Source organism: Centrocercus urophasianus, unplaced genomic scaffold (assembly GCF_019232065.1).
Source record: "Centrocercus urophasianus isolate 14NV4802_14NV808 unplaced genomic scaffold, USGS_Curo_1.0 seq_29, whole genome shotgun sequence".
Taxonomy (NCBI): Eukaryota; Metazoa; Chordata; class Aves; order Galliformes; family Phasianidae; genus Centrocercus; species Centrocercus urophasianus.
The window spans coordinates 8,445,211-8,467,711 of NW_024884855.1; the positions used below are offsets into that span (position 1 = coordinate 8,445,211).

Sequence of the window (22,501 nt, forward strand, 5' to 3'; positions counted from 1 at the left end):
CACCAGCAGGCAGCCCGACATCCCGAGCCGCCGCCGCGGGGCCGCCCACCGCGCCGGCACTGCCGCCCGCCCCGCCCCGCCCTCGCAGTGCGCACGCGCACGCCGCCGCCCCGCCCCCTCGCAGTGAAGCCCCGCCCCTTCCCCCTCTCCGCCCGCTCTCGCTTCGCGTCGCGACGGACGGCGGCGGAGACGCGCGGCCCCGCCCCTCCACCTCGGGACTCGGCGCTGATTGGCTGCCGGAAGTCCTAGCCGACGGTTGATTGGGGGAGGGTCCTCGCGATAACGCCGGCGGGCTTTGGGGCGGCCAGCGAGATGCCTGCGAGACGCGTGGCGCAGGGACACTACCGCCCTCTGGCGGCTGGGGGGACCCAGGGGCTCCATGCCCGGTGTGGGGGCTGCTGAGGGGAAACCGAAAGGAGCTGTGGGGCTCAGTGCGGGGGGAGGTTGGATCGCAGTGAGCACAGCACACAGCACACAGCACGAATACAGCCGGGCCCCGCTTCGTGGGCTTGTATAAAATCCTGTGCGGGGTTACAGCGAGGAGGGGGGTGGGGGTCGCGTTGGGGACAGGGCCGCGGGCTCAGAGCAGCGTGATCTCGCTGGGCGGCAGCGTCAGCCTCTTCTCCCTCGCCCCCAGCAGCCTCTCCACGTGCGCGGCCACCACGCGGCACAGCTCCAGGCCCTGGCGGAAGGGGACGGGGCCGGGCCGTGGCAACGGGGACACAACGTCGGGGCACGCTCGGGGCCCTTCTGTACCCCCACAGCCACCAACCTGCTCCAACTGCAGCTGGGTGACGCCCTGGGCCTGCAGCTCCCCGGTGGTGATCTCCACATAAGGAGAGCTGGAGCCGGCCGCCGGGCGCTGCGTCCGCGTCGCCTGCAGCTCCTTCAGCGAGAACTTGGCCACGGGCTCCTGGGGGTGGGGAGGTGGGGGCTGGGAGGGCGGTCCTGAGGTCCCCACCGCATCCAGCACATCTCCAGCAAAGTGTGTAGGGAAGGCCCTCCTGCCCCCGCTCTGTGCTCTCAGGGGTCCACACTGTGCCGGGAGGGAGATATCGGCCCCCACCTCTCCTCATGGCTCGCACGGCCCTGTGCCAGCCTGCAGCAGGGACCGTGGGGTCTCCCCATCGCTCAGCCCCCCAACCCACACCTACGTGGGTCTCCTTGCTGAGAAAGTTGAGGCCGTTCTGGTTGACGGCCAGGATGCAGGGTGAGACGATGGCGTGGTTGCTGCAGCTCTGGATGTAGAAGAAGGATGAGCCGAACATGGGGCAGGCACTCAGCAGCCCTGAGGGAGGAGGGGGTGGATGGAGGACGGCATCTCTTGGATTGCCCGTAAAGAAACCTGCCTACCCCATCCCTGTCCCTGTCCCATAGCCCTCACCCAGGAACTGCGCCCGGGCCTGGTGGGCACTGAGTGCCTGTGCTTGCTGCATGTGCTGGGTCACCATGTGCAGCCAGGATGGGGCCGACAGCAGGCGGAAGAGCTGTGGGGGGATGTAGTCCTGTACCTCCCGCCTGCAGGGACACAGAGGTCAGGGATTTCAGTGCCCAATGGGCCCCAGTCTCTGCAGGATATAGGCTCCCAGCCTGTCCCGTACATGGTGGGGAGGTGGTGGCCATCCTTGGCTCGGTGCTGGAGAGCAGCCAGCTTGGCCACTTGCTGGAAGTGCTGCTCTCCTGGCCTGGTGGGCGGCAGGACGGTGAACAGCCCCTTGAGGTAGTCAGGGAGGACCTGGAGGGAGACAGCGCGGTGATACGGCTTGGAGCCAGCACTGGGGGTGGTGAACTGTTGGGAGAGGACGATGGTTGGGAGAGGACACCCTGACCTGGTTGTAGTGCACGGTGACGTAGAGCTCGTTATCAAACTTGAGGGGCTGTCCCCAGACCACCCGGCGGCACCAGAAGGTGTAGGCAGCGTCCAGGCGCTCGGTCTCGGTGGCCACATCCAAGATGTACTCCCGGCGTGTCAGAGGTCGCACGCTCTGCCCTGTGCAGCCCCGGCAGCCTCAGCACAGTGGGGGTCCCCACTTGGTGCTCGCCTGGTGGCATTGACTGAGCCTATTGGCCCCTCACCTCTGTTGGTGACCACGAAGAGGATATATTCATCCAGAGCCTCTCGGCGCTGCAGCCCCATTTCGCAGCACAGCTCCTCTATCACATCCAGAGCCACCTGGGCACAGAGATGTGGGGTTGGGGTGGCATCACGTCCCCTGCCACATTCATGACCACCACCAGCTCTTGTGCTGGGGTTCACGCTGCGCAGCTCCCCAGGTAAACGATCTCCAGAGACCCTTTTGTCTCAGTGTCCCTCAGCTCAGTGACCGTGCGTCTGGGGTGCGCTCAGCCACCGTGCCCCCCGACTCACTGAGCATGTCTTGATCTTGAGGTGCCGCTCGATGCCGCCAGGCAGGAGGAAGAGCTGGCGCTTGGCGCTGCGCCCAGCCTGTGTAGGGGAACACATCAGGCGTGGGGTGCACTTCTCACACCCCATAAGGACACCCCAGGCCCCCAGGGTGCCCCTGCCATGGTGAGCCACATTTTGCCCCCCTGAAAGCCCAGGGCATCCCCAAAAGAGATTCCCCAATGGGAGGCTCCCAAGCACATCGGAGACATCCCAAACTTTGGGAGGGGATCTCAAGCTGGCATCAGCCCTGCCCTGCACCCCATGGCCTCACCACCATGGCTTTGAGCTCCATGTTGCTGGGGAAAAGGCTGCGGCCACCGAACTGCAGGGTTTTCCGCAGGTTTTGCTCACAGGCTTTGGAGATGCCTGAGAGAGACAGATTGGTGTGGGGATGACAGCCCCAGGGGCTCTGCAGCACAGGACAGAGGCAGGTGGGATGGGGCTGAGCTGGGACATTGCCCTTTTCTGGCTCTCCTAAAGGTCCCTGGAGCGTATGCAGCCCTTACCCTGGAAAGGCAGCTCCGGGCGCAGGCTGGCATTCCGCAGGAAGGCCAGGAGGAAGGGCCTGAGCACCTCAGAGCACTTGTAATAGGCGGTGAGAATGTAGAGCAGCCTCCAGCCCTTCTGGCAGCTGTCCCTGCAGGGAAGGGGCTGGGCTGAGCCCCAAGGAGAGTGAAGGGTGTCCATGGTGGCACCCACAGCCCCAGGGGCCAGCATAGGACAGTGTGGGCTGCAAGAGGACACAGCTGTCCCCAGCCCAGCCTTTAGCATGGAGACAGGAACTCACGGCTTGGAGCTGGTGTTGTCAGTGACCTGATTGATGATCTGACAGTACACCTCATCCCGTAGCACCTCATGCTCGGCGCACAGCTGGGGAAGAGGCACTGCTCAGTGCGTGGCTGGGGACATTCCCATGGCTGCTGCCACCAATCACCACTCTGCTGTGGGGTTTACCTTGAGGATGGTGCAGACGATGTCCAGCTCCGTTTGCCCTCGCAGAGGGTGGTCACCCATGAACTTCATCACAGCTGGGGGTGACAAAGCCACAAGGTGGCAGAACTCACTCATCCCTTCCCCAAGGCAAGAGAGCCTCCCAAACTGCAGCACGTGGAGCAAGCAGGCTGGAGGAGGCACCCCATCTGGCCACCCATGGGGCAGGGGATGTGGTGGGGAGCTGTGCCCACCTTGGAAAGTCTCAGTCGCCAGTTTGTTGACGCTGTTATCCGTGAACTCAATGAGCGACTCCTGGATGGGAATCTGGGGGGGAGAGGGTGAGTGCTGGAGGAGCTCTCGAGCACATCAGACCTCAAGGATCACAGATGATGCCACAGCAAGGAACATCTCCAGGCACAGGGTGGCACACCACAACAAACACCAGCTTTGCATGACACTGCCATCCCCGATGCGCCCCACTTCCCCGCACCTTGGTGAACCTCAGCATCTCCATCCCGCTGGCTCCATCCATCTTGCCCTTGCTCCCACAGGACTCCCTAAGAGAGAGGGATGAGGGAGCGGGTGGGCACAGCCATCCCCATGGTGTCCCCGTCCCTCCATCGGGCACTCACGTGGTCCCACGCTGTGCTGCACGGAAATACCGCCTGGCAAAGGCCAGCATGGAGCAGCTCTCTGCACCGTCCCCAAGCTGCTCGCTGCTGTCACCCTCTGGACCCTCTGGGAAGGCAGTGCTGCTCGGAGACCCCTGCAGAAAGGAGCGGTAGGCACAGGGCATGGCCAGCACTGGGCACAGAGCGTAGCTGGCAACCTGTAGCCCCAGAGCAACACTTACCTCAGTTTTGCGATCCAGTTCCCGTGCCACAGCAGTGGAAGCCACGGCCATGGCCACGGCCCCTGAGGCTGCCACCCTGCCCTTCTTGTCCCCAGGCTCCTCCGTCTTCCCCGCTGGCAAGTGGACGAAGTCAGGGGCTGCAACGGGCTGGACGAACTCAGCCGGGAAGAGCCCTGACCTGCCGTGGATGGCCCCGAACTTCCACCCTGCATCAGGCAGAGAGGTGGGGATGGCCCCAGGTGTCACCCCTGTGGCACCCACAAGCCCTCACCATGGAGTCTGGCTGTGGCTTTCAGCTGGAAGCAGCTGCAGCTTTGCATTGTGTGAGGCAAAGACACAGCAGAGGGGACACAGACACCACTGGATGCAGGGACGTGGAGCAGCACCCAGTGCTACAACCATCCAGGATGGGAACCACAGGGGAGCATCCCTTTGCTTTGGGTTGATGTTAAAAAGAGCCAAAGCCAGCTTGCTTGCTTGGGGGCAACAGAAGTGGGACCCAGCCCCAGGGTGAAACAAGGCTCAGGTCAGATGGATACACACTGGGGACACTCACAGGGACACCACAGAGCCACCCACCAAAATCCTGGGTGCCAGTCTTCAGCTCCTCCAGGTACATCACCTTCTTGCGAACCACGCAGCCGTAGTAGTGATCTGTGGGGACGTGGCCATGGATATCACAGGGGTGGCCACCAACCTGTCCCCAGAGCTATCCCTGGCTGAGGGTGGGGTGGGACCCTTGAGCTCATGAAGGGCAAGGGGCGAGGTCTGGAGGTGGCTCACCTCTCTTGGGGTGCTCCAGTGGCTGCAGGTGAATAATGTCTCCTTTGTGGAAGCTGAGCTGAGCCCCATCTTCAGGGCTGTAGTTCCTCACAGCTACAACATACTGGGAGTCCTGGGGGTAGGGGGGGCTGGCACAGCCCATGCACGCATGCACATGCACTCATGGAAATGCATGCACACCCATAGAAATGCATGCACACCCATGGAAATGGATGCACACCCATGGAAATGCATGCACATCTGTGGAAATGCGTGCATGCCCATGCACAGGGGCCTCAAACACCTATAGAACCACCCCAGGGTGCCAACCCCACCAAACCTCACAGGTCCCAGACAGTGTCCCATGAGCAGACTGTCCCCTACTGCCCTCCCCATCCCCAAGATATGTCCCCCACCTTCCTGAGCTCCGTGATGAAGTGATCCACCATGGCCTTCACCTGAGGAGCTTTTGGGGAGAAGAGGATGAACTTCTCACTGCTCAGGTTGAACTCCAACATGTTCCTGGACGGGGTGGCCACGAAGAGCACGTCTGCATAGCTGGGGCAAGTAGAGGGCAGGATGAAGGACCGGGCACCCACAGCTCCCATCCCGATGGATGCATGGGGCAGCCCCTACCTGTACACCCGCAGCACACGCAGCTGCTCCCCAGGCATGTTGGTGCCCTTCACCAACCGCAGCAGTTTGATGCCAGTGTGGGACACAGCCAGGATCTGCACGCCCGTCCCCACGCTGCCCTGCACATCACTGCACATCAGCCGGGCACGGGGACTGTCACCACCATGTCCCAGCCCACGATGTGCCCTCACCGTGGCAGGGAAGAGGCGTGAGAAATAAACCTCACAGCTGTCCCGGGCGGCTGTCACAATCTCCTTCTTGACACTCTCAGTGGCCACGGGGCTGAAGGAGTCCAGTTTGTTTTCCGCTGTGGGGAAAGCAAAGGGGTTCAGGATGGGGGTTCTGGTGTGAGATGAGGTTGCTCATCCCATCTCCCAGCATGACCAGAACAGTGAAACATATCGCTCTAAAGCAGCAAGCCTGGCTGAGCCCCAGCACAACTTGTGACTGTGAAACACCAGGGCACAGGCAGCTCATTTATAGGCAAAACTGATTCACGTTTAAGCAGAATCGCTTGTGGCAAGAAATGGAGAGTTGCCAGAGTGGGAGAATGGGAGCAGCCTACTTTGAGCTTCTCTCCCTCCCAGGAATAGCAGTATTTGGGGTGCAGGTGAGCATTACCAAAGAGGGATTTCATGCGGAGCCGCTCCTCAGGGCTGATGCGGATGCAGGTGTCAGAGAGCGTGTCAGTGAAGATCTGGGGCGAGAAGCACAGGGAGTTATGTGTCCCCGATGCCCCCAGCTCTCCCTGCCTTCAGCGGAGCTGTGGGAAGCTCTGTGGAGCTGAAGGTGGAGATGCGGGGCCGGCTCAGCTCCTCACCTGCCGGAAGATGAGGTCCAGCAGCAGCGGGTTGTTGAAGCTGTCCTTGGGGTAGAAAACCTGCCAAAAGGGACACCGGCACAGCTCAGCTGGGGAAAATCCCCTTTATCCATGCAGAGATTTGACACCAGCCTTATTCCAGTACAGATGGAACAGGTACTGTTCCGCTGGAGCATGGAGCAGATGCTGCTGCTCACACCATGTCCTCCTGACTTCCCCCCATGCCACATGGAGCAGGCTGTCTCCTGCCCTGTCCTCAGTCCCAGCCCTGTCCCCAGCCCTGCACCTCCTTGCGGATGTATATTTTCCAGGGCACATTGCAGTAGGTGTAGAAGTCCTCGCTGCAGCTGCGGTGAAGCTGGGTTTGCACCTGCTGTGCCTCAGATGGGAGCTCCCTCGACACGAAGACTGCAAAAGGATGGAAAGCCCTGCATGACCCTGGGGGGGGACAGCTGACAGCTCCTCTCTGCCAGGGGTAACCGAGGCATGGGAACCACTGTGGGTCAGGGAAGGCACAGCCATTATCTCATGAGGATGCTGCAGAGCGGGACCTGCATCCAGACCCGGTGCCATGGGGGAAGGACAAGTCGCCCCACTGCCCTGGGACCCCAGTGTGGCTCTGCCCCGCAATACCTGGAGGCCGGGAGGCTCCCAGTCGTCCCATTGGTGCTCTCATCTGGTACCTGCCACCGGGGACCGGTTTCACTGCAGCCACAGCCTCCGTGATCCCCTGTGAGGCAGCAAGCAGACTAATGTTGGGGCTGGCGGCTCCCCCAGCCAGGCACAGGAGGCACAAGGGTGGCCGCATCCCTACCGCAGCCGCAGGCACCCGGGCTGCTGAAAGCTGCTCCTTCAGGATCTGCAAGGCTTCCTCGTGGGGATCCAGCTTCTTCCCAAAGAGCTTGCTGTGGAGACAGCAGCCTGATGTCACACAAACCACAGCATCGCTTGCATCCAGGCATCGCCCACGTCCCAGTGTCACCCACATCCCAGCATCACACACCCTCCAGTAAGAGGGTAATGGGGCCGGAGGACGCAGTTGGCAGCCCCAACAGCTCAGAGCAGGGCCTGTGGGTACCTGTGTGGCTGGGGGCCACGTGAAGTGGGCTGGCACTGCCGGATGATGTTACGGATGTTGTGTGTGGGCCGTGGGATGTGCTCCGAGTTCAGCCGGGAGTGCTGCACTGGCTCGCCATTCCACTGCCAGCCCGTGGGTGCTGTGACGACAAACCGTGGCTCATGGGGACTGTATGGGCAATCGGCCCATTTGACGTCAAGCTCCTGGCCCAGGCATCCCTTACCTGCTTTCTGGGAGTAGGGCCGGGGCTGCGGGGCCCGTGTGGATGCCCCCTCTGCTGCTCTGCCCTGCAAGGTGGAATTGTACCATGAGGACCTATCCCCTGCCCCACTGCTCCCCAGTGTTTCCATGGCTGGGGAGCAGACTGGACAGGAGTGGGTTCAGCCCCTCCCAGCCCTGCACCACTGACCGGGGCCCCTGGTGGGCTGGGGTCTGTGTGGTTCTGTGGGGGTGATGCTGGCTCCACACCTGTGAAGGCAATATGGAGAGCTCAGCCAGCTCAGCACTGAGAACTGCGGGGGCCCAGGGTGTTCCCCAGGTCGAAGGACTGGCGATCAGGTGAGGAAATTATGGCATGGGGACAGGGAGGGACCCAGAAGCTCACCCCTTGGCTGCTGCGTGCCAGTGGGCATGGCAGGTTGCTGCTGCTTGGCACCACTACTGCTGTCCACCCCTCCCACGCTGCCGCCTCCCTTCATCCTCTGCACGATGGCAGCAGGCTTCTCCAGCTCCTGATGACCAGGTGTCCAGGGGAAACTGAGCCACAGCCCCGCCATGGAGGCTGTGCTATGCCCCGTGCCCCTGGCTCTGCTGACCCTCGGGCAGGGGGACGCCACTCACCCCGTTGCCATAGGAGAGCACCGGGTCAAAGAGGCTGTCCAGGTACCGATCCAAACCCTTCTGGGTTCTGTGCTCCCCAAAGTCGGTGTCTGGTGGGCAGAGGGCAGAATGAGCCCAGAAACCCTGCAGTGAGCACAGCCCAGTGGGCAGCTAGGGGCCAGGAGCTGCCCTACCATGCGGTGGGTACCCCTCTGCCTCCACCAGCGACGGCAGCGTGGGTGCTCTGACAGCCGGAGGAGGCGGCACTTCATCCAAATCCATGGGATGCACCCTACAGAGAGTGAGGATTTGCACCAACCCGTGTTCCTAAAGCACCCATCCAGCCCTGTGCCAACTGCAGGGCTGTGTCCCATCCCGGGTACCTACGCCCGGCTGGCATGGTCCCGGCTCCCCGCCCCGTCCCAGGCAATGAGGAAGCAGGACTTTTGCTTGGGGAAACCCTGCAGCAGCTCCAGGTCGGAGATGAGGTCCAGGACATAATCATGGCCAGCCAGCTCAGCCCACTGGGTGCCCACCTTCATGGCCACGGACCACCCGCGCCAGCCCTCCACCAGCCCCCTGCTGACAGCAGGACACTGGGGACAGGCTGACCCCGCTCTGGGGGATACCATGCCCAAGAGCTGGGCAGTGTGGCTCCCACTCCAGATTTGAGGTCATCCCAGATGGCTTAGGGGGAGCTGCGGGAAGCCAAGCAGGTGGTACCTGTGCTTCAGAACATCTCCTGCCAGGTCCTCACCAGTGCTCCAGGAGTGCACGGGGCAGGAGAATTGGTCGCCTGGGGAAGGATGGGTGGTGAGTGGGTTCCAAGGTCCTCTCTTGCACTGGGACCCCCCCAAAAAACTCAGCTCTGTGCCACCCCACACCATTGAAGCAGAAGAGCTGCAGTGCCATGCTGGCTTGCCGCCGGTTCGCTGTCCACTCCAGCAGTGAGGGTGGGTAAGCACGGGCACCCAGCTGGGACCGTGCCATGGCATGCATCAGCTTGCGCTGGCACACCGGCTTGTAGCCAGCAAAGGCGTAGTCGGAGACAAACCTGTGGGGAAAGGACGGCTACCACGGGGTGACCCTGTGGGATTCTCAGACACAGGCTGGAAGGGACCATGGAGGGACTTCAGAGCACTCCCAGATGGGAGCAGTGTCTCTGGGGACATGTGTCAGATTGACCCCGAGGAAACATGGTAGGGACCTCAGATGGGAACAGCATCCTCAGACACTTGCACCAGGCTGACCCTCAGTGACCACATGGGCACCTCAGAGCGCTCCCAGATAGGAGCAGCATCCATGGGCGCATGTGCCAGGATGGTCCTAGGGGATGCTGGAAGCACCCAGCACTGTTACCAGGCTGTCTCTAAACACGTGACCCACAGGATCTGGGCACTGTCCTCAGTGACGCATTCCAGATTATCCCCACAATGGACCCAGACCCCATCCCACACCAACCCCTGGGGTCCCAGCAAGCCCCCATCCCCAGCTCACTTCAGCAAGTACTTGTCGAAGGCGGCGGATGGGGGGAAGGCACTGAGGCAGGCAGCCAGCAGCAGCCAGCCCCGCTCCTCATTGTTGACGTTGGTGTTGCGCCAGACCTGGTTGGCTGCTTGTGCCAGCAGCTCATCCCGCAGCCCCGGTGCCGACAGCCCCTTCTGCACGATGTAGTTGCCAAAAAGAGTCTCCTGCTTGCCACCCAGCCCCGGGTCACCCATGAAGCGCAGGATCTGTAAGGGCAGAGTGGGGTGGAGGCTGTCTGTCTCCTTCCTTCCAGCTCAGCTCCTCTTCCTCACTCTGCGCTCTCCCACCTACCAACTTGAAGAGGCTGAGTGCTTCATGGCACAGCTCCTTATCCAGCCGGGTGAGCGGGGCCACCAGTGGGGCCGTCAGCATCCCAAAGGCCGGCTCCTGTGGTGACACCCACACCCGTGGCTACCTGCCCCCCTGGGGGACCCTGCCACTGCCACCAGGGGAAACGCAGTGGAATGCTCTGAGTGTTGAGGATGGAGACTTTGGGACTGAGAAAGGGTCGGGATGTGGGATGGGGCCGACACCTTGTGGAGGCTGAGAGAAGGATGTGATGCTGTTGAGGATCCCGGGGACTTGGAAACACACAGTGTAAACAGAGGGAGAGGAGGAAGAAGAGGAAGAGGAGGAAGAGGAAAGAAACAAAGTGGCCAGGGCCAAGGAACAAAGCGACCTGGGTCTCCTGGCCCCGCGTTGGGTGTCCAGGAGGGCTCGGCGGGTCTCTCTCCAATAACCTCAGCGGGGTCCCCGTGGCCCCTGGAGACAACAGAACCCACAGGGAGGGCGGGCGGAGGGGGGCCACCTCCAGCTCCGCGCAGCACCGCAGCCACCCTGCAGCCAGCCCCACTCGCGCCCCATGGCACCACCTTGGGGACCCCAGACCTAACAGCTGCACCACATCCAGGGCAATGAGGACCCCCCTCGAGCCCCCTGTCTGCTGGGGCAGGCGGCCGATGCCACCCTTACCTGGAAGTGGCCCCGCACGTACTTGGCCATGGAGTAATCATTGATGTCGAGGGGCAGGGTGAGCTGGGAGTCAGGCTGCAATGCTGGTGGTGGCACCAGGACCACACAGCCGGCGTTCACCTCACGGGCAGCTGCAGCACACAGCCAGCAGCTCTGGCACCCGCAGCCAGGGATGGGGGTGAGGGTGGTGCAGGCTGGGGGCTGTGCCTGACCCACTCACCCGCCGCGGCCTCCAGCAGCCCCATCAGCTCAGCAGGGATCTCCAGGTGTGTCACGTCCACCACCTCCCTCCTCGTCAGCTCCTGCCATGAGCACGGGGATGGGGCCCCATTTCTGAGCTTCCCCTCCTCATCCCCAATACCACAGAGTGCTGTGGCATGGCCAATAGGCGAGGGCACGAGAGCATCACTCCATTACCTGCTTCATCCTCTCCTTCTCCTCCTCTGCCCGCCGGCGTGCATCCTCCTTCCTCTGCAAGCACAGGGATGCTACACATAAGCCCCAGCACCACGGAGACCCAGAGGCACGGGACCACACCAAGGTGCTCTTGCTCTGGTGCTCCCTATCCACACCACCACGGAGGTGGTGTGGATGGAACTGAAGAGCTCCAGGATCTGGTGGTGCCCCCGTTGCCCACCTCACCTTGAGGTACCGCCGGCGGTTCACGTAGATGTGTACCAGCGACCTGAACTTGATGAGTGTGTGCCTCATGCGGCGGTACCGCTGCCTGCAGGAGGGCATCCCATCATCCTGTGCCCCCCACTGACCCCCCACCCCAGTGTCCCCAGCCCTACCTGGCCAGGTAGCCACGTGCCCGGCTCTGCAGCAGGACGATTTTTCGGCGCAGGGAGCGGAAGCGCTTCTTGATGAAGAAGGTGCGGGCGTAGCGCTGCAGTGTGAGTGCAGCCAGGTGGTGGGCACGGGCCCGCTTGCTCTCCAGTGCCTGGTACAGCTGCTCCTTCAGGAAGAGCTGGGGGGAGCACGCCGTGAGCCCCCATGGTACATCACTTGTACCTGAGCACCTCAAATTCTCCAGCAGCCCTTTGGTACCTTGCTGACGCCGACGTAGTACATGCTGGGGTTGACGGGGCAGAGGTTCCTCAGCATTTCCACACAGTTGGCCCCATTGGGGACAACATTGGACCACATGTCGACCAGGCAGCGGTACCTGGGAGGGCCCACAGCACTGTCACCAGCACTGCTACCAGATGGGACTTCTCCCATCATGTTGGCATGGGCCCTCCCCATTGCCTGGGACAGAAGCTTCTCCTGGCGCTCTGAACCCAAGTTGGGGGGCTCTCAGCTCCCTGCTGTGGGTTCCCCAGAGCTGGCAGTGATCAAACCACAGCCATCACCCTGCACACCCCAGGCACCTGTCGATGAAGACGAAGAAAGGGATGCGGATGGGGAAGCCCTCCTTGCGGATGCGGATGGTCTCCAAGATACCCGAGTAGCGCAGCTGGCTGCTGACCACATCAGCCTCAAACAGTCCTGGCTCCTAGGGGAACAAGAAGTGAAGCCTTGGTGGCCATGTGGGCAGATCCTCACCAGCGAAGGGCGTGGAGACTTGAGGACCCACATGACACCACGCACCCACCGTGCTCACCTTCTTGTTGTTGGGTTTGAGGCAGCGCACAAAGAAGGGGTTGCACCTGTGTTGGAGAAACGCCATCAAGGGACAGGGGACGAAGCCAGCCTGGCCACCAGGGACGTGGGTCCAACCACCCCCCTTCCTCCAGCAGTTTCATGAGTGCTCTGCTTGTGCCAACCTCTCCATTTTCTCCACCAAGTCCAGGAGAGACTGCTGGAACCGTGCAGCCACAGTGGGAGCCTTGTAACGCCGCGTCCTGGTGCTGCTCCTCCTGACCAGGCTCCTCTGCCGGGCCAGCACCTGGGCATGGCCGAAGAACAGGTTGGCCACCACCTTGGAGGGACAGGAAGGATTATGGAGCAGGAAGGTGGCCCTGGTGGCCACTCAAGAACAGTCTGTGTGACATGAAGGCTGGGGAGCCCTGTGGCAAAAGGGCATGGGGTCACACCATCTGCTGCTGATCCCCTTGTGTGGGGGACAAATGCTTGGAGACATTACAAGCAGCATGTGTCTGTGTCCGGTGCCCCAGGCAGGGCCATACCTTGGTCCTGCTGCTGATGAACAGGTCCAGCACGTCCTGACGGACCTGGTCATAGTTTTTATCCAAAAACTTGTGAACCTGGCATAGGGCAAAACCTCAAGGTGAGGAGCCCAGCAGGGAGGTGAGGAGCTCCAGGCTGGGATTCTGCAGGAGGGGGACCACTCCCAGCTCCCACCCAGAGCCCTGGGGCTGCCCCTTTCCCCCTGCTGCTGGATTTTAGGTACATGGTTTGGTGGGCATGGTGGTGATGGATCAGTGGTTGGACTTGGTGATCTTGGAGATCTTTACTAACCTTTATGATTCTACCATCAGTCCCACGACCCTCCATGTCAGCTCTGTAACCCATCACACACCTGGTAGGTCACCTTCCCCGCGTAGTGCTTGATGGTGAACTCGGGCAGCGGCATCTTCGGCTTGGTGTACAGCGGGTTGGTCCCATGGTGGTAGTGACACTTCTGCAGGAATGTGTGATCCGTGGCCTGGGGGCAGACAGCGAGGTGAGGCTCCACGGCACAGCTCAGGCAGTTTGGTGGCAGCAGGATGGGGACACCCAGCCAGGTAACAGCGGGCCTCCCAGACGGTCCAGGATAGCCCAGGAGCTGAGCAGCCTTGGTGACGCCCAGGCATGGTGACGACCTGGTGGTGCCATTCTCGGTGCCTCAGCTCGGGGCAGCCTCACCTGGGGGAAGCAGCTCTGGTCATCCAGGATGCGGAGGATGCCGTAGGGTTTCTGGGAGATGAGGTCGATGCAGGGCTGGTTGTCATTGAAGGGGATTTCCTTCCACTCAATCTGCTCCCGCAGGTACTCCTCCTGCCATGGCAGCGGCTCACTGAGCCCTGCACCCCGGGCTGGACATTTTGACACCCCAAAATCCCCAGATCCATGGAGACATGGCCGGAGATGAGCAGAGTGTGGCTCCGCTCCCCTGCCCACCTGCTCCTCTTGGAAGATAATCTTGTTGAAGAAGAACTGCAAGTACTCATTGGCATAGTTGATGCACAGCTGCTCAAAGCTGTTGAAGTTGAGGTCCTGCAAAAAAGAGCAGTGGGGTATGAAACTATCCAGAGCTATTCACAGCAAAACTGGGAAAACAGAGTGTACAGTGAGGTCTTTGCTCACCTCGAAGCCATAGATGTCCAGGATGGCAATGGAAAGGGCATCCTGCCGTGGGTACACCAGCTTGTTGATGCGGTCGGTGAGCCAGCCGAAGAGCAGGGCATAGAGGGTCTTGGCAATGGCATCCCTGCAAGGGGTAGGCGAGCAGAGCACTGACCAAGGCACCCTGCCTGTGCACCTGCAGCACTCTGTACAGCCTGGCCGATGCACATCACACATAGGTCTGCACGCATGGCCTCTAGCACCAGATCTGCACAGAGATCATCCCTTTTTCCCTGTCCCTTACTGCGATGTCCCCATCTTCTCAGTCCCAGACCACCTCCCTTTACCTAGCATCCACGGCACTTTCGACAGTCAGGGGGGTAAAAATCTTCTCCCGCAGTGTTTCCTAGTTGGGGACACAAAGCATTGATGTGACTGAGATTTTAGCCACGGTCACCAACGCATCTGTCAGACTGGAGTGGTGTCCCCCCCCCCACACTCACCGTCACCTTGAAAGTGATGGCTTTCTGCAGGCCCTCAGGGGAGATCTGCAGCAGCTCAGCCACTGTCCGGATCTCTGTGGCACTCACCACCGTTGCAATCTCCTGGCAGTCCGTCTGCAGGACACACAGTGAAGGAACAGGGCATTCCCTTTGTATGTACCCCAAATTGGGTCCAAAGAACTTGGCACCGGGTTGGCTCACATACCTCATATTTCTCAAAGTAGACATTTCCCAGGTGGAGGACAGAGGAGAGGATGCGGAAGATGCTGTTCTGCTCATCTACACTGAAGCCCAGCACCTCCATGGTGTTGAGCAGACGGCGGAAATCCTCTGCATCATCCTTGCCAGGGATTTCACAGTTCCCACCCTGCCACAGACCCCAGAGCCATCAGCACCCCCAGTCTTCAAGGGGAATGGCACAGAGGGACCCCATGAGCCCCCTGGAAAGGCTTAGGAGGAGGCAGGGGCTGGCCACCTGGTTCAGGTAGTAGTAGGTCTCAGCTCCCTGCAGGCAGTAGCGCTGCCGCTGCTGGGCAGGCAGCCCCACCAGCATCTCGTAGAAGATGTGATAATTGCGCTCGCTTTTGGCCTGTGGGGCAGAGGGATGAGCTGCAGGGCAAGGGAGGCGTGTGGATAAAGTTGAAGGGATCCCCCTGGCACCCACCTGGAAGACCACACGGGATTTCTCCAGCAGATACTGTGAGGTGATGGCACCGCAAATCAGACCACTGCAGGGGCGAGAGCGGGCACCTGGCTGACAACCTGGGGGTCTGCAGGATGGCTCCGTGCCCCCCCCCCCTTCTCCTGCTATATGCAGCTGTCACCCCCAACCCGAGGTTCCTCCCAGTGGGCTCCCAAGCATGGCAGGAGCTGCGCATCCCAAGGTGACTTTGGTCATCCCTATGGATATCCCTATGGGATTGGTGGTGCTGATCACGAGGGACCATGGGGACCCATAGGCAGTCAGGGTGCCCACCTCTGGCACAGCATTGCTGCATCATGGGCAGGAGACGACAAACGCCACGTGTCTTCCTGTCTTTGCCTTTCCCCTTCCCACATTTCATTCCCAAAAGAAGCAATGTATTTGTGTCCCACCCCAGCTGTGATCGATGGGGGTGGTCCGGGAGCAGGGCAGGGCACCGGGATGGGGAGGACATGGGGTGGGAGTAGCCGTGTGAGAATGATGGGTGTTACTTACTCCTCCAGAAAGACTTCCACAAATTTCCCAAACCTGCTGGAATTGTCGTTTCTCACAGTTTTGGCATTGCCGAAGGATTCCAGCAAGGGGGTTGCCTCCAGGATCTGCCCACAGCCAATGGGGAGAGCACAGGTGAGGATCCCCAACAGCCACAAGACATGCTGTGCCAACCCCCCTGGCTGCATCACCACCATTGCACACCTAGACTGGAGGCGTGCAGCATCACCAGCCCACACTGGGATGCAGCACAGCACAACAACCCCATGCACATGCAGCTCCCACCCTCACTGTCCCCATGTAGATGGGGTGATGTGGCAGAAATGCCACCATGTTGCTCAGCCTCATTGAGCCATCTCAGTCTGTATGCCCCACAGTACCTCTATCTGCCGTGGTCCAGGTGGAAGCATGGGGACAAGGAGAGAGCGGTGGAGCCGGTGGAGGGAGGCAGGGATGGGGACAGGGGTGGGGACAGGGAGAGTGGCAGCCCCTACCTGCTGTGCAGTGCTGCGCTTCTGGCTGACGGCTGCCAGGTAGCGCAGGATCAGCTTGGTGGCCTCCGTCTTCCCTGAGCCACTCTCCCCGCTGAAAGGCAGAGCCCAACCCTAACACACCCACCCAATGCACCCCTAATGCACCCCATGCCCAGAGATACCCGTGGGGCTGGGCTGGTGCGCCCTGTGCAGTCAGGGCAGTGCGTGGGGATGGCCACCCCTCACCTGATGACGATACACTGGTTGTGTTTGGCATCCATCATTTTGGAGTAGGCGACGTTTGCAATCGCAAAGAGGTGCCTGGAAGCAGTGGGAGGCACTCAGGCATCCCTGTGTCACCCCAACGCGGGCAGCTCAGGCTCTGCAGGTCTGGGTGGTGGCACAGCAACGCAGTACTCACGGCGGGTTCTCGCCCAGCGCCCTGCCTTCGTACTGCAGCACCTGCTCCATCCCATAGATGTTGTACAGGCGGTAGGGATTCACCGACACCAGGATGCTGCCGATGTAGGTCTGCAGGAGAGCAACGAGAGGCTGAGAGCGCTGGGGGAGCAGTGCCCCCAGGGGACCCCTGCAGCCCTGTCCTTACATAGATGAGCTGGCGCTCGAAGCGTGTGCGGATGTTGCTCAGCACCGCGGCTTCCTGCAGGTCCCTGGTGCAGAGGGAAGCTGTATTAGGGAGCACGAGGGGCGCAGGACCCACAGCCCCATGGGGATGGAACTGTCCCTGGATGGGACCACGGCACTCACTCCAACTGGGTCATGTCCTCCAGCCCATCCTCCTCTTGCGGCTCCTGGTAGCGCACGATGGGCAGGCTGCACAGCGACTGCATCTACACGGGGAGACAGCATGGGCACCATCACAGCATCAACATTCCCTTGCTACGTCCAACCTTGGTCACAGCCACTGCCCCAAATTGCCATTATGACCGCAATACCAGTAAGTGCAGGGACCCCAAGCAATCACCCGTGGCCCTAAAATGGGTCCCTATAACTAAAGTATCACATCTGCAGAGAGCAGGGCTGAAAATCGGGAGCAGCCCCAGTGAGGCAACACTTGGGACTGCTCCATTGCTGTTGCTGGAGATCCTGAGCAGAAACAGGCAGAGATGGCTGCACGCAGGCTGCCCGGGGAGGTGGGCAGATGTGGCACCGAGGGACGTGGGTTGGTGCAGTAGGCTGGAGTTGAACTTGAGTTCCTTTCCGAACCCAATGACTCACTACAGCTGTACCCAGAACCACAGCAGTCCCCTAGCATCACGGCAGTACCCAGCACCGCATCTATCCCTGCACCTCAGCCTGCACGCAGCCCCCGCTGGCTCCCGCCCAGCAGTGGGCAGGAAAGCAGACACCGGCCGGGGTCGTGGTGCCTCCCGCTAACGAAACCTCTCCCGCCCCATCCTGCAGATCAGATCTCAGCATTTCCATACGTGGGCTGCAGCCAGCCGGAGTCAGGTGTCTGCAGCACGGGGGGGCCATGCAACAACCGTCCCCCATCCTGCCCGGTCCCCGTGCAGGACCCCACCACCACCCCCAGCCGCTCGCCCCCCACCCTGCCAACGCAGCCCGTGGCTCTGGCTGCCTTACACCCCTCTGCACCGCACTTTCCCCTCCCAGCAGGCAGGGCGGTGCTGGTGGTCGGGGCCGGACGTGACGCCCACTCGCCCACCATCTCCATCCCATAACGATCTCTGTGGTGAACCACCCCTCGCTCACTGCACGGCCGGCATTACCTTGCTGCGCCAGGGCTGCTTGCTGCCCAGGTACCCGTCCGCCCAGGGGTGCCTGTCCCTCCAGGCGCTCGCTGAGCGCTGGCCCAGGTACCGGCCGATGTCGGCTCCCCTCCGGCTCGCCCGCTGCCGCCCGCGTTCGGCGGGGTGCCGGCTGTAGCCCTGCTCGGCCGTCCAGGCGTCGGGCATCTCCCGCACCCGCACGACGTGCTGCTTGGACCAGTGCTGCTTGTACATGCGGGACGCCCTCCGGAAGGAGCCCAACCTCTGGATCTGCGGCGTCACCACCGCGTAGCGCCCAGCGCCGTCCTCCCCAGCCACGGCCTCGCTCTCCGCAGGCTCGGGGGCACGGAAGCTGCGGCGGAGGATGGGGGGCGAGCCGGGGATGCGGCCGCGGGGTGGGGGACTGCGGCGGCGGGCGCTAGGGGAGGAAGAGAGATGGGGGCTCCCCACATTGGGGCTCGGAGAGCTGGGGGTACCCACATTTCGCCGGGACGCGCGTCTCGGTGGGGAGGGCGAGCGAGATAGGGGGCGGCGGGCAGGCGGTGGGGACGAGGGAGCTTTGGAGGAGGCCATGCTCCCCACGATCAGCGACGCCAGGGACTGCCCCACGTGACGGATCCGTCCCGGGGATGGGCTGCGTCCCCCGGATTCGGCAGGAGGCGGCCTTGGCGGTGGCGAGCGCGGGGCCATGCCGGCGAGGGGCTGCCCGATGCGCTGGATGAAGGATTTGGGGGTCCCAGACGCAGGGCTGGGCGGTGGGGGTGTGCTCTGCCAGGGAGGCAGCTCCATGCCGGGGGCTTCCTCCCAGGAAGGGTTGAGTCGGCGGCTGCCGGGGCGTGAGGGCGGTGCAAGGAAGGAGCTCCTCATCAGAGGCTTCACAGCCTTGGTGGGGGGCTCCGGCTGCCGAGGCCAGGCCGCGGGGAGCCGTCCCGGGGGACTCACCCCAGGAGAGCTGCACCGCCGTGACGGCCGCGGGGTCAGGGGTCTCCCCGACACCCCCGAATGCCGTGCAGCTGGAGCTGGCGGCGCAGCATTTGGGGGTGCCCGCGGCACAGCAGGGGGCTCACGGCGGAAGCTGGCCCCGAAAGACACGGAGCGCCGCGGCCGCTCACCTCGCACGCTGCTGGGGTGCTGCTGGGCTGGTGGTGGCGATAGGGAGCGCATGGGGTTTACAAAGGGATTGCGGAGAGAGGACGGCCGTGAAGCTCCCGGTTCACGGGGCAGGGGATCCCGGCTGCCACCCACCCGCACTGACCCGGCCCGCTCTGTCCCGTGGCCAAAGCGCTTGTAAGAGGGCTGGGGAGCACCGCGATCCCAGGGATTCCCCACGCCCCGCAGCGCACGGCCGAGGGGCTGGAGCTGTGAAAGGGAACGCTGCAGGAACTGCCCCAAAGGGCTCCCACACACCCGTGCTGCTGACACCCGGCCCCCCCGGTTTGCTTTGGGGCTGGTGGCTGGCGGCTCATACTCATCATAGTCATCCTCATCACGGTGCGGGGATGGAGGCAGGGAGATGTCCAGGCGGTCCCTGCCAAACAGCTTTACCTGGGGCCTTGGGAAGAGCCTGAATTTCCTGTTGAGGGAGAGCTTGGAGGACAACGTGTCCCGCATGCCCTTCAGCGAGGAGGTGTTGAGGATGGAGAAGGGATAGTCCCTGTCTTCCTCCTGCCAATCTTCTGGTTCCTCAGCCTCTGATATCTCGTCCAGCCCCAGAGCGTAGGGATTGCAGGAAGATTGGGTACGTGGTGCCCACCCACCCTCACTGTACTGGATGCGGTGCTCGGGGTACTCATCCCCCATGTACCCTCCAGCCGTGAGGCCAAGGGGCTCCCCAAAGTCCTCATAGGGGTCCTCCCTGTAACCAAAGGGTCCTGTCACCTCCTCGCCGTACTCTGGGTCACTGCTGTAAGGGTCGTAGAGGTGGAGTGGGGACCCATAGTCCTCATCCTCGGGCTCCAGGTAGCCATAGGGGTGCTCCAGCGGCTCATTCTCATCCCAAAACCCTCCATCGAATCCGTACTCATCCTCTGTCTCATAGCCAGGGTAATCAACGTAGCGGGTCGGTGCCGCGTCCTCAAAGCCGTATCCTGGTGGGTAAGCTGCAGTAGGTGAGTGCATGTAGTCTTCCTCCTCATCCTCATATCCATGCTGCAGGCCATAGGGTCCCTCCTCCTCCTCCTCGGCATAGCCACGTCGATGGCCATAGGGTCCATCACCCTCCTTGGCGTAGCCAAGATGGCGGCCATAGGCCCCACCTGGCACCTCCTTGGCGTATCCATGACGGATCCCATAGGGCCCCTCCTGCTCCTCCTTGCCGTAGCCATGCCGGCGTCCATAGGCCGCACCCCGTTCCTCCTGGGCCCACCCGTAGCGCGGGGCCGGCGTCCCCGTGGGCCTGCCGTGCTGCGACCGCCGCCGGGAGGACGGGCGCCTCGCCATGCTGCCGCGCCGCTCAGCAACGGGAGCTGCGGGCCCACTGCCGGCCGGCAGCCGCCTCATGTTGGCTCGGTGCCTGAGGATCTCTTCTTCCGCAGGGAACGGCAGCTTCTTGGCGCCGATGCGGGACAACCAGGCTGTGTCAGCTGCCCGGCTGCCCCCCGTCAGCCGCCCGCGCCGCGACAACAGCTTCCTGGCCAGCCAGCCCGTGGCAGCCGCCGCCTTGCTCAGCACCTGTGCCCGTGGCTTAAATTTCCTTTCCGGTTGCCGGCGGAAGAGCGACGCGCCGTCCTCGGCTGCTTGCCCGGCCCGGTGCAGCAGCAGGAAGGCTGGCTTGGGTGGTGGGGCGGCTGCGGCCGCGGCCTCCTCCTTCTTCCTCTTCTTCCCCACGTGCTTGAAGCGCACCATGAGGTTGGAGGTGGACTTGAGGACCGCTTTGTTCTTCTTCTTCTTCTTCTTCTTGGTGCTCTGCTTATGCAGCCCCCAGAAGAAGCGGGACGTGTTCTTGAACTGCCCCTTCTTGGGCCGCCGCAGGCCCAGCTTCTTGAAGCCCAGGAAGAGCCTGGAGGTGCTTCGCAGGCTGCGCTTCGCCCGCGCCTTCGCTGTGGCTGCCGCCACCTCCTGCTCTTCCTCAGCAGGCTGGGCCTTGGCCTCCGTGCCCTTGGCTCCTTTCTTCTTCTTGGCATTGTCGGCCGCCGCTTTGGAGGCACCTTTGAGGTTCTTCTTGGCCGATGCCGCATCGCTCTCGCCCTCCTCTTCCTCCGGTTCCAGCTGCACCTTCTTCCCCTTGCCCGGCTTTTTGGCCACCGCCTTCAGCACCCCTTTCTTCTCCTTCCCTTTCTCCTTCTTGGGCTCCTCCGATGCAGCCTCCTCCTCCTCTTCCTCCACCTTCTCCTCTTCCACCGCTTCGGACTCCTTGCTCTCCTCCTTCAGCAGCTCGCTGTCTGATGTCTCCTCCACCTCGCTGACCACCTCCTTCTTGCCCTTCTTGCCATCCTTCCCTTTCCCTTTGCCCCCCTTCCCTTTGCCATCCGCCTCCTTTTTGGCCTCCCCCTTCTTGCCGACCATCCTGCCGGTGACAGCCGCTCATGCTCCGGCTCTCACGCCCGCTCCAGCCCTAGCGATGCCCTGCACAGATGCCACAAGTCCCTTATCCCAGGGGTGATTATTTACCTGTGCCTGGTTTCGGTGGGCCACGTGCCTGTGTGTGGCTCCGTGGGCTGCCCTCGGGGGCTCCTGTCTGGGCATGGCGTGGGGCCGGCAGTGCAGGGCTGGCAGGAGCTGCCGCCTGCCTCCCACCCAGCCCCACGAGTCCGGCCTGAGATGCTGGCCGCGGGGCTGCCAGCTGTAACCCAACCTCGGGGCTTGCGGCAGAATGAATAATGCAAGGGACGAGCTGCTTCTGCACGGAGACTTTTCCGAAGGAGCCAAGGAGAGGCAAGAAACACCTCTGCAGATGGTGTAGAAAGGGTAAGCCCTACAGCAAGCATTGTTCCTGCTGCTCCTGGCTTGCAGTGGGATGCTGCAAGGGCTGAAATGTGGCACTACCAGCTGTGTGCCGCAGGAACAATGCCCTGAGCCCCCAAAGCTGCCCCGGTCCAGAGCTACTCATCCTTCAATAGGTGAACACAAACACCACCACTTGCACTGATATCAGCACAAAGCACCGTCGCCAACCTAAAATCAGCCTCTACCACCTTTACGTTGCAATGGGGAGTCACAGAGGAGGACCTCAAGCCCACATCATACCCTGGAGACCCACTCGAAGCAAGGAAGCCCACAGCGTGGGGTCACCCCGATGTCGTGCGCACACTGCGTGTCCCGCAGCAGTGCCCACACACGCACGTGCCCATCTGCAGGGTGACCGCATCAAATCTTAATGCCAGCCCTGGATTCGTGCCGCTGTGGGTTCATGAAACTTTCAGCAGCAGCGGTGTGAATTTGCTGCCCAGAGCACGCCGTGCAGGCGAGGTGGCACCGTTCCAGCCCCTCCTCCCCACCCTGGCCCACGCACAGCTCGCCATCACCGTGCCACGTGTAACAGCCCTGCTGGAGGCACGAGCACCCATCCTGCACCCCGCACCATCCACCTGCTGGCACAGCCT

At 62.2% G+C, this 22,501-nt stretch overlaps 1 protein-coding gene across 1 annotated transcript; it reads right to left on the minus strand.

The window, feature by feature from the left end:
* Positions 1–580: 580 nt before the first annotated feature.
* On the minus strand, positions 581–20,819 carry MYO15A (myosin XVA). The gene is made up of 63 exons (XM_042827868.1): positions 17,961–20,819; positions 16,978–17,060; positions 16,817–16,880; positions 16,631–16,740; positions 16,456–16,530; positions 16,231–16,321; positions 15,740–15,843; positions 15,206–15,269; positions 15,017–15,130; positions 14,747–14,908; positions 14,542–14,655; positions 14,386–14,444; positions 14,060–14,183; positions 13,874–13,969; positions 13,619–13,750; positions 13,293–13,418; positions 12,940–13,017; positions 12,577–12,731; positions 12,414–12,459; positions 12,181–12,305; positions 11,858–11,975; positions 11,602–11,777; positions 11,450–11,534; positions 11,225–11,278; positions 11,028–11,109; positions 10,808–10,938; positions 10,127–10,222; positions 9,806–10,041; positions 9,193–9,362; positions 9,032–9,104; positions 8,696–8,890; positions 8,503–8,600; positions 8,330–8,418; positions 8,094–8,220; positions 7,899–7,957; positions 7,713–7,776; positions 7,490–7,628; positions 7,226–7,316; positions 7,045–7,141; positions 6,698–6,819; positions 6,412–6,471; positions 6,213–6,288; positions 5,783–5,898; positions 5,592–5,710; positions 5,372–5,513; positions 4,977–5,088; positions 4,773–4,847; positions 4,194–4,399; positions 3,973–4,106; positions 3,831–3,897; positions 3,592–3,664; positions 3,362–3,435; positions 3,195–3,277; positions 2,914–3,044; positions 2,679–2,773; positions 2,369–2,446; positions 2,077–2,173; positions 1,830–1,990; positions 1,602–1,735; positions 1,385–1,518; positions 1,155–1,288; positions 773–913; positions 581–682 (listed from the first exon to the last, which is right to left on the minus strand). Exons 1-63 carry the CDS (start codon positions 20,802–20,804, stop codon positions 581–583), a joined length of 9,612 nt encoding a protein of 3,203 aa, XP_042683802.1. The 5' UTR covers positions 20,805–20,819.
* Between the last annotated feature and the right edge of the window lie 1,682 nt (positions 20,820–22,501).

What these genes read in the sequence shown, in the direction of transcription:
- MYO15A (XM_042827868.1), bottom strand. Translation starts at nt 20,804, where the DNA reads ATGGTGCGCTTCAAGCACGTGGGGAAGAAGAGGAAGAAGGAGGAGGCC. An exon ending in CCTACTACTACCTGAACCAG is followed by an intron (nt 14,909 to 15,016) that starts GTGGCCAGCCCC and finishes GGTCTGTGGCAG; the next exon opens with GGTGGGAACTGTGAAATCCC. An exon ending in CCGCATGAAATCCCTCTTTG is followed by an intron (nt 5,899 to 6,212) that starts GTAATGCTCACC and finishes CTTTCCCCACAG; the next exon opens with CGGAAAACAAACTGGACTCC.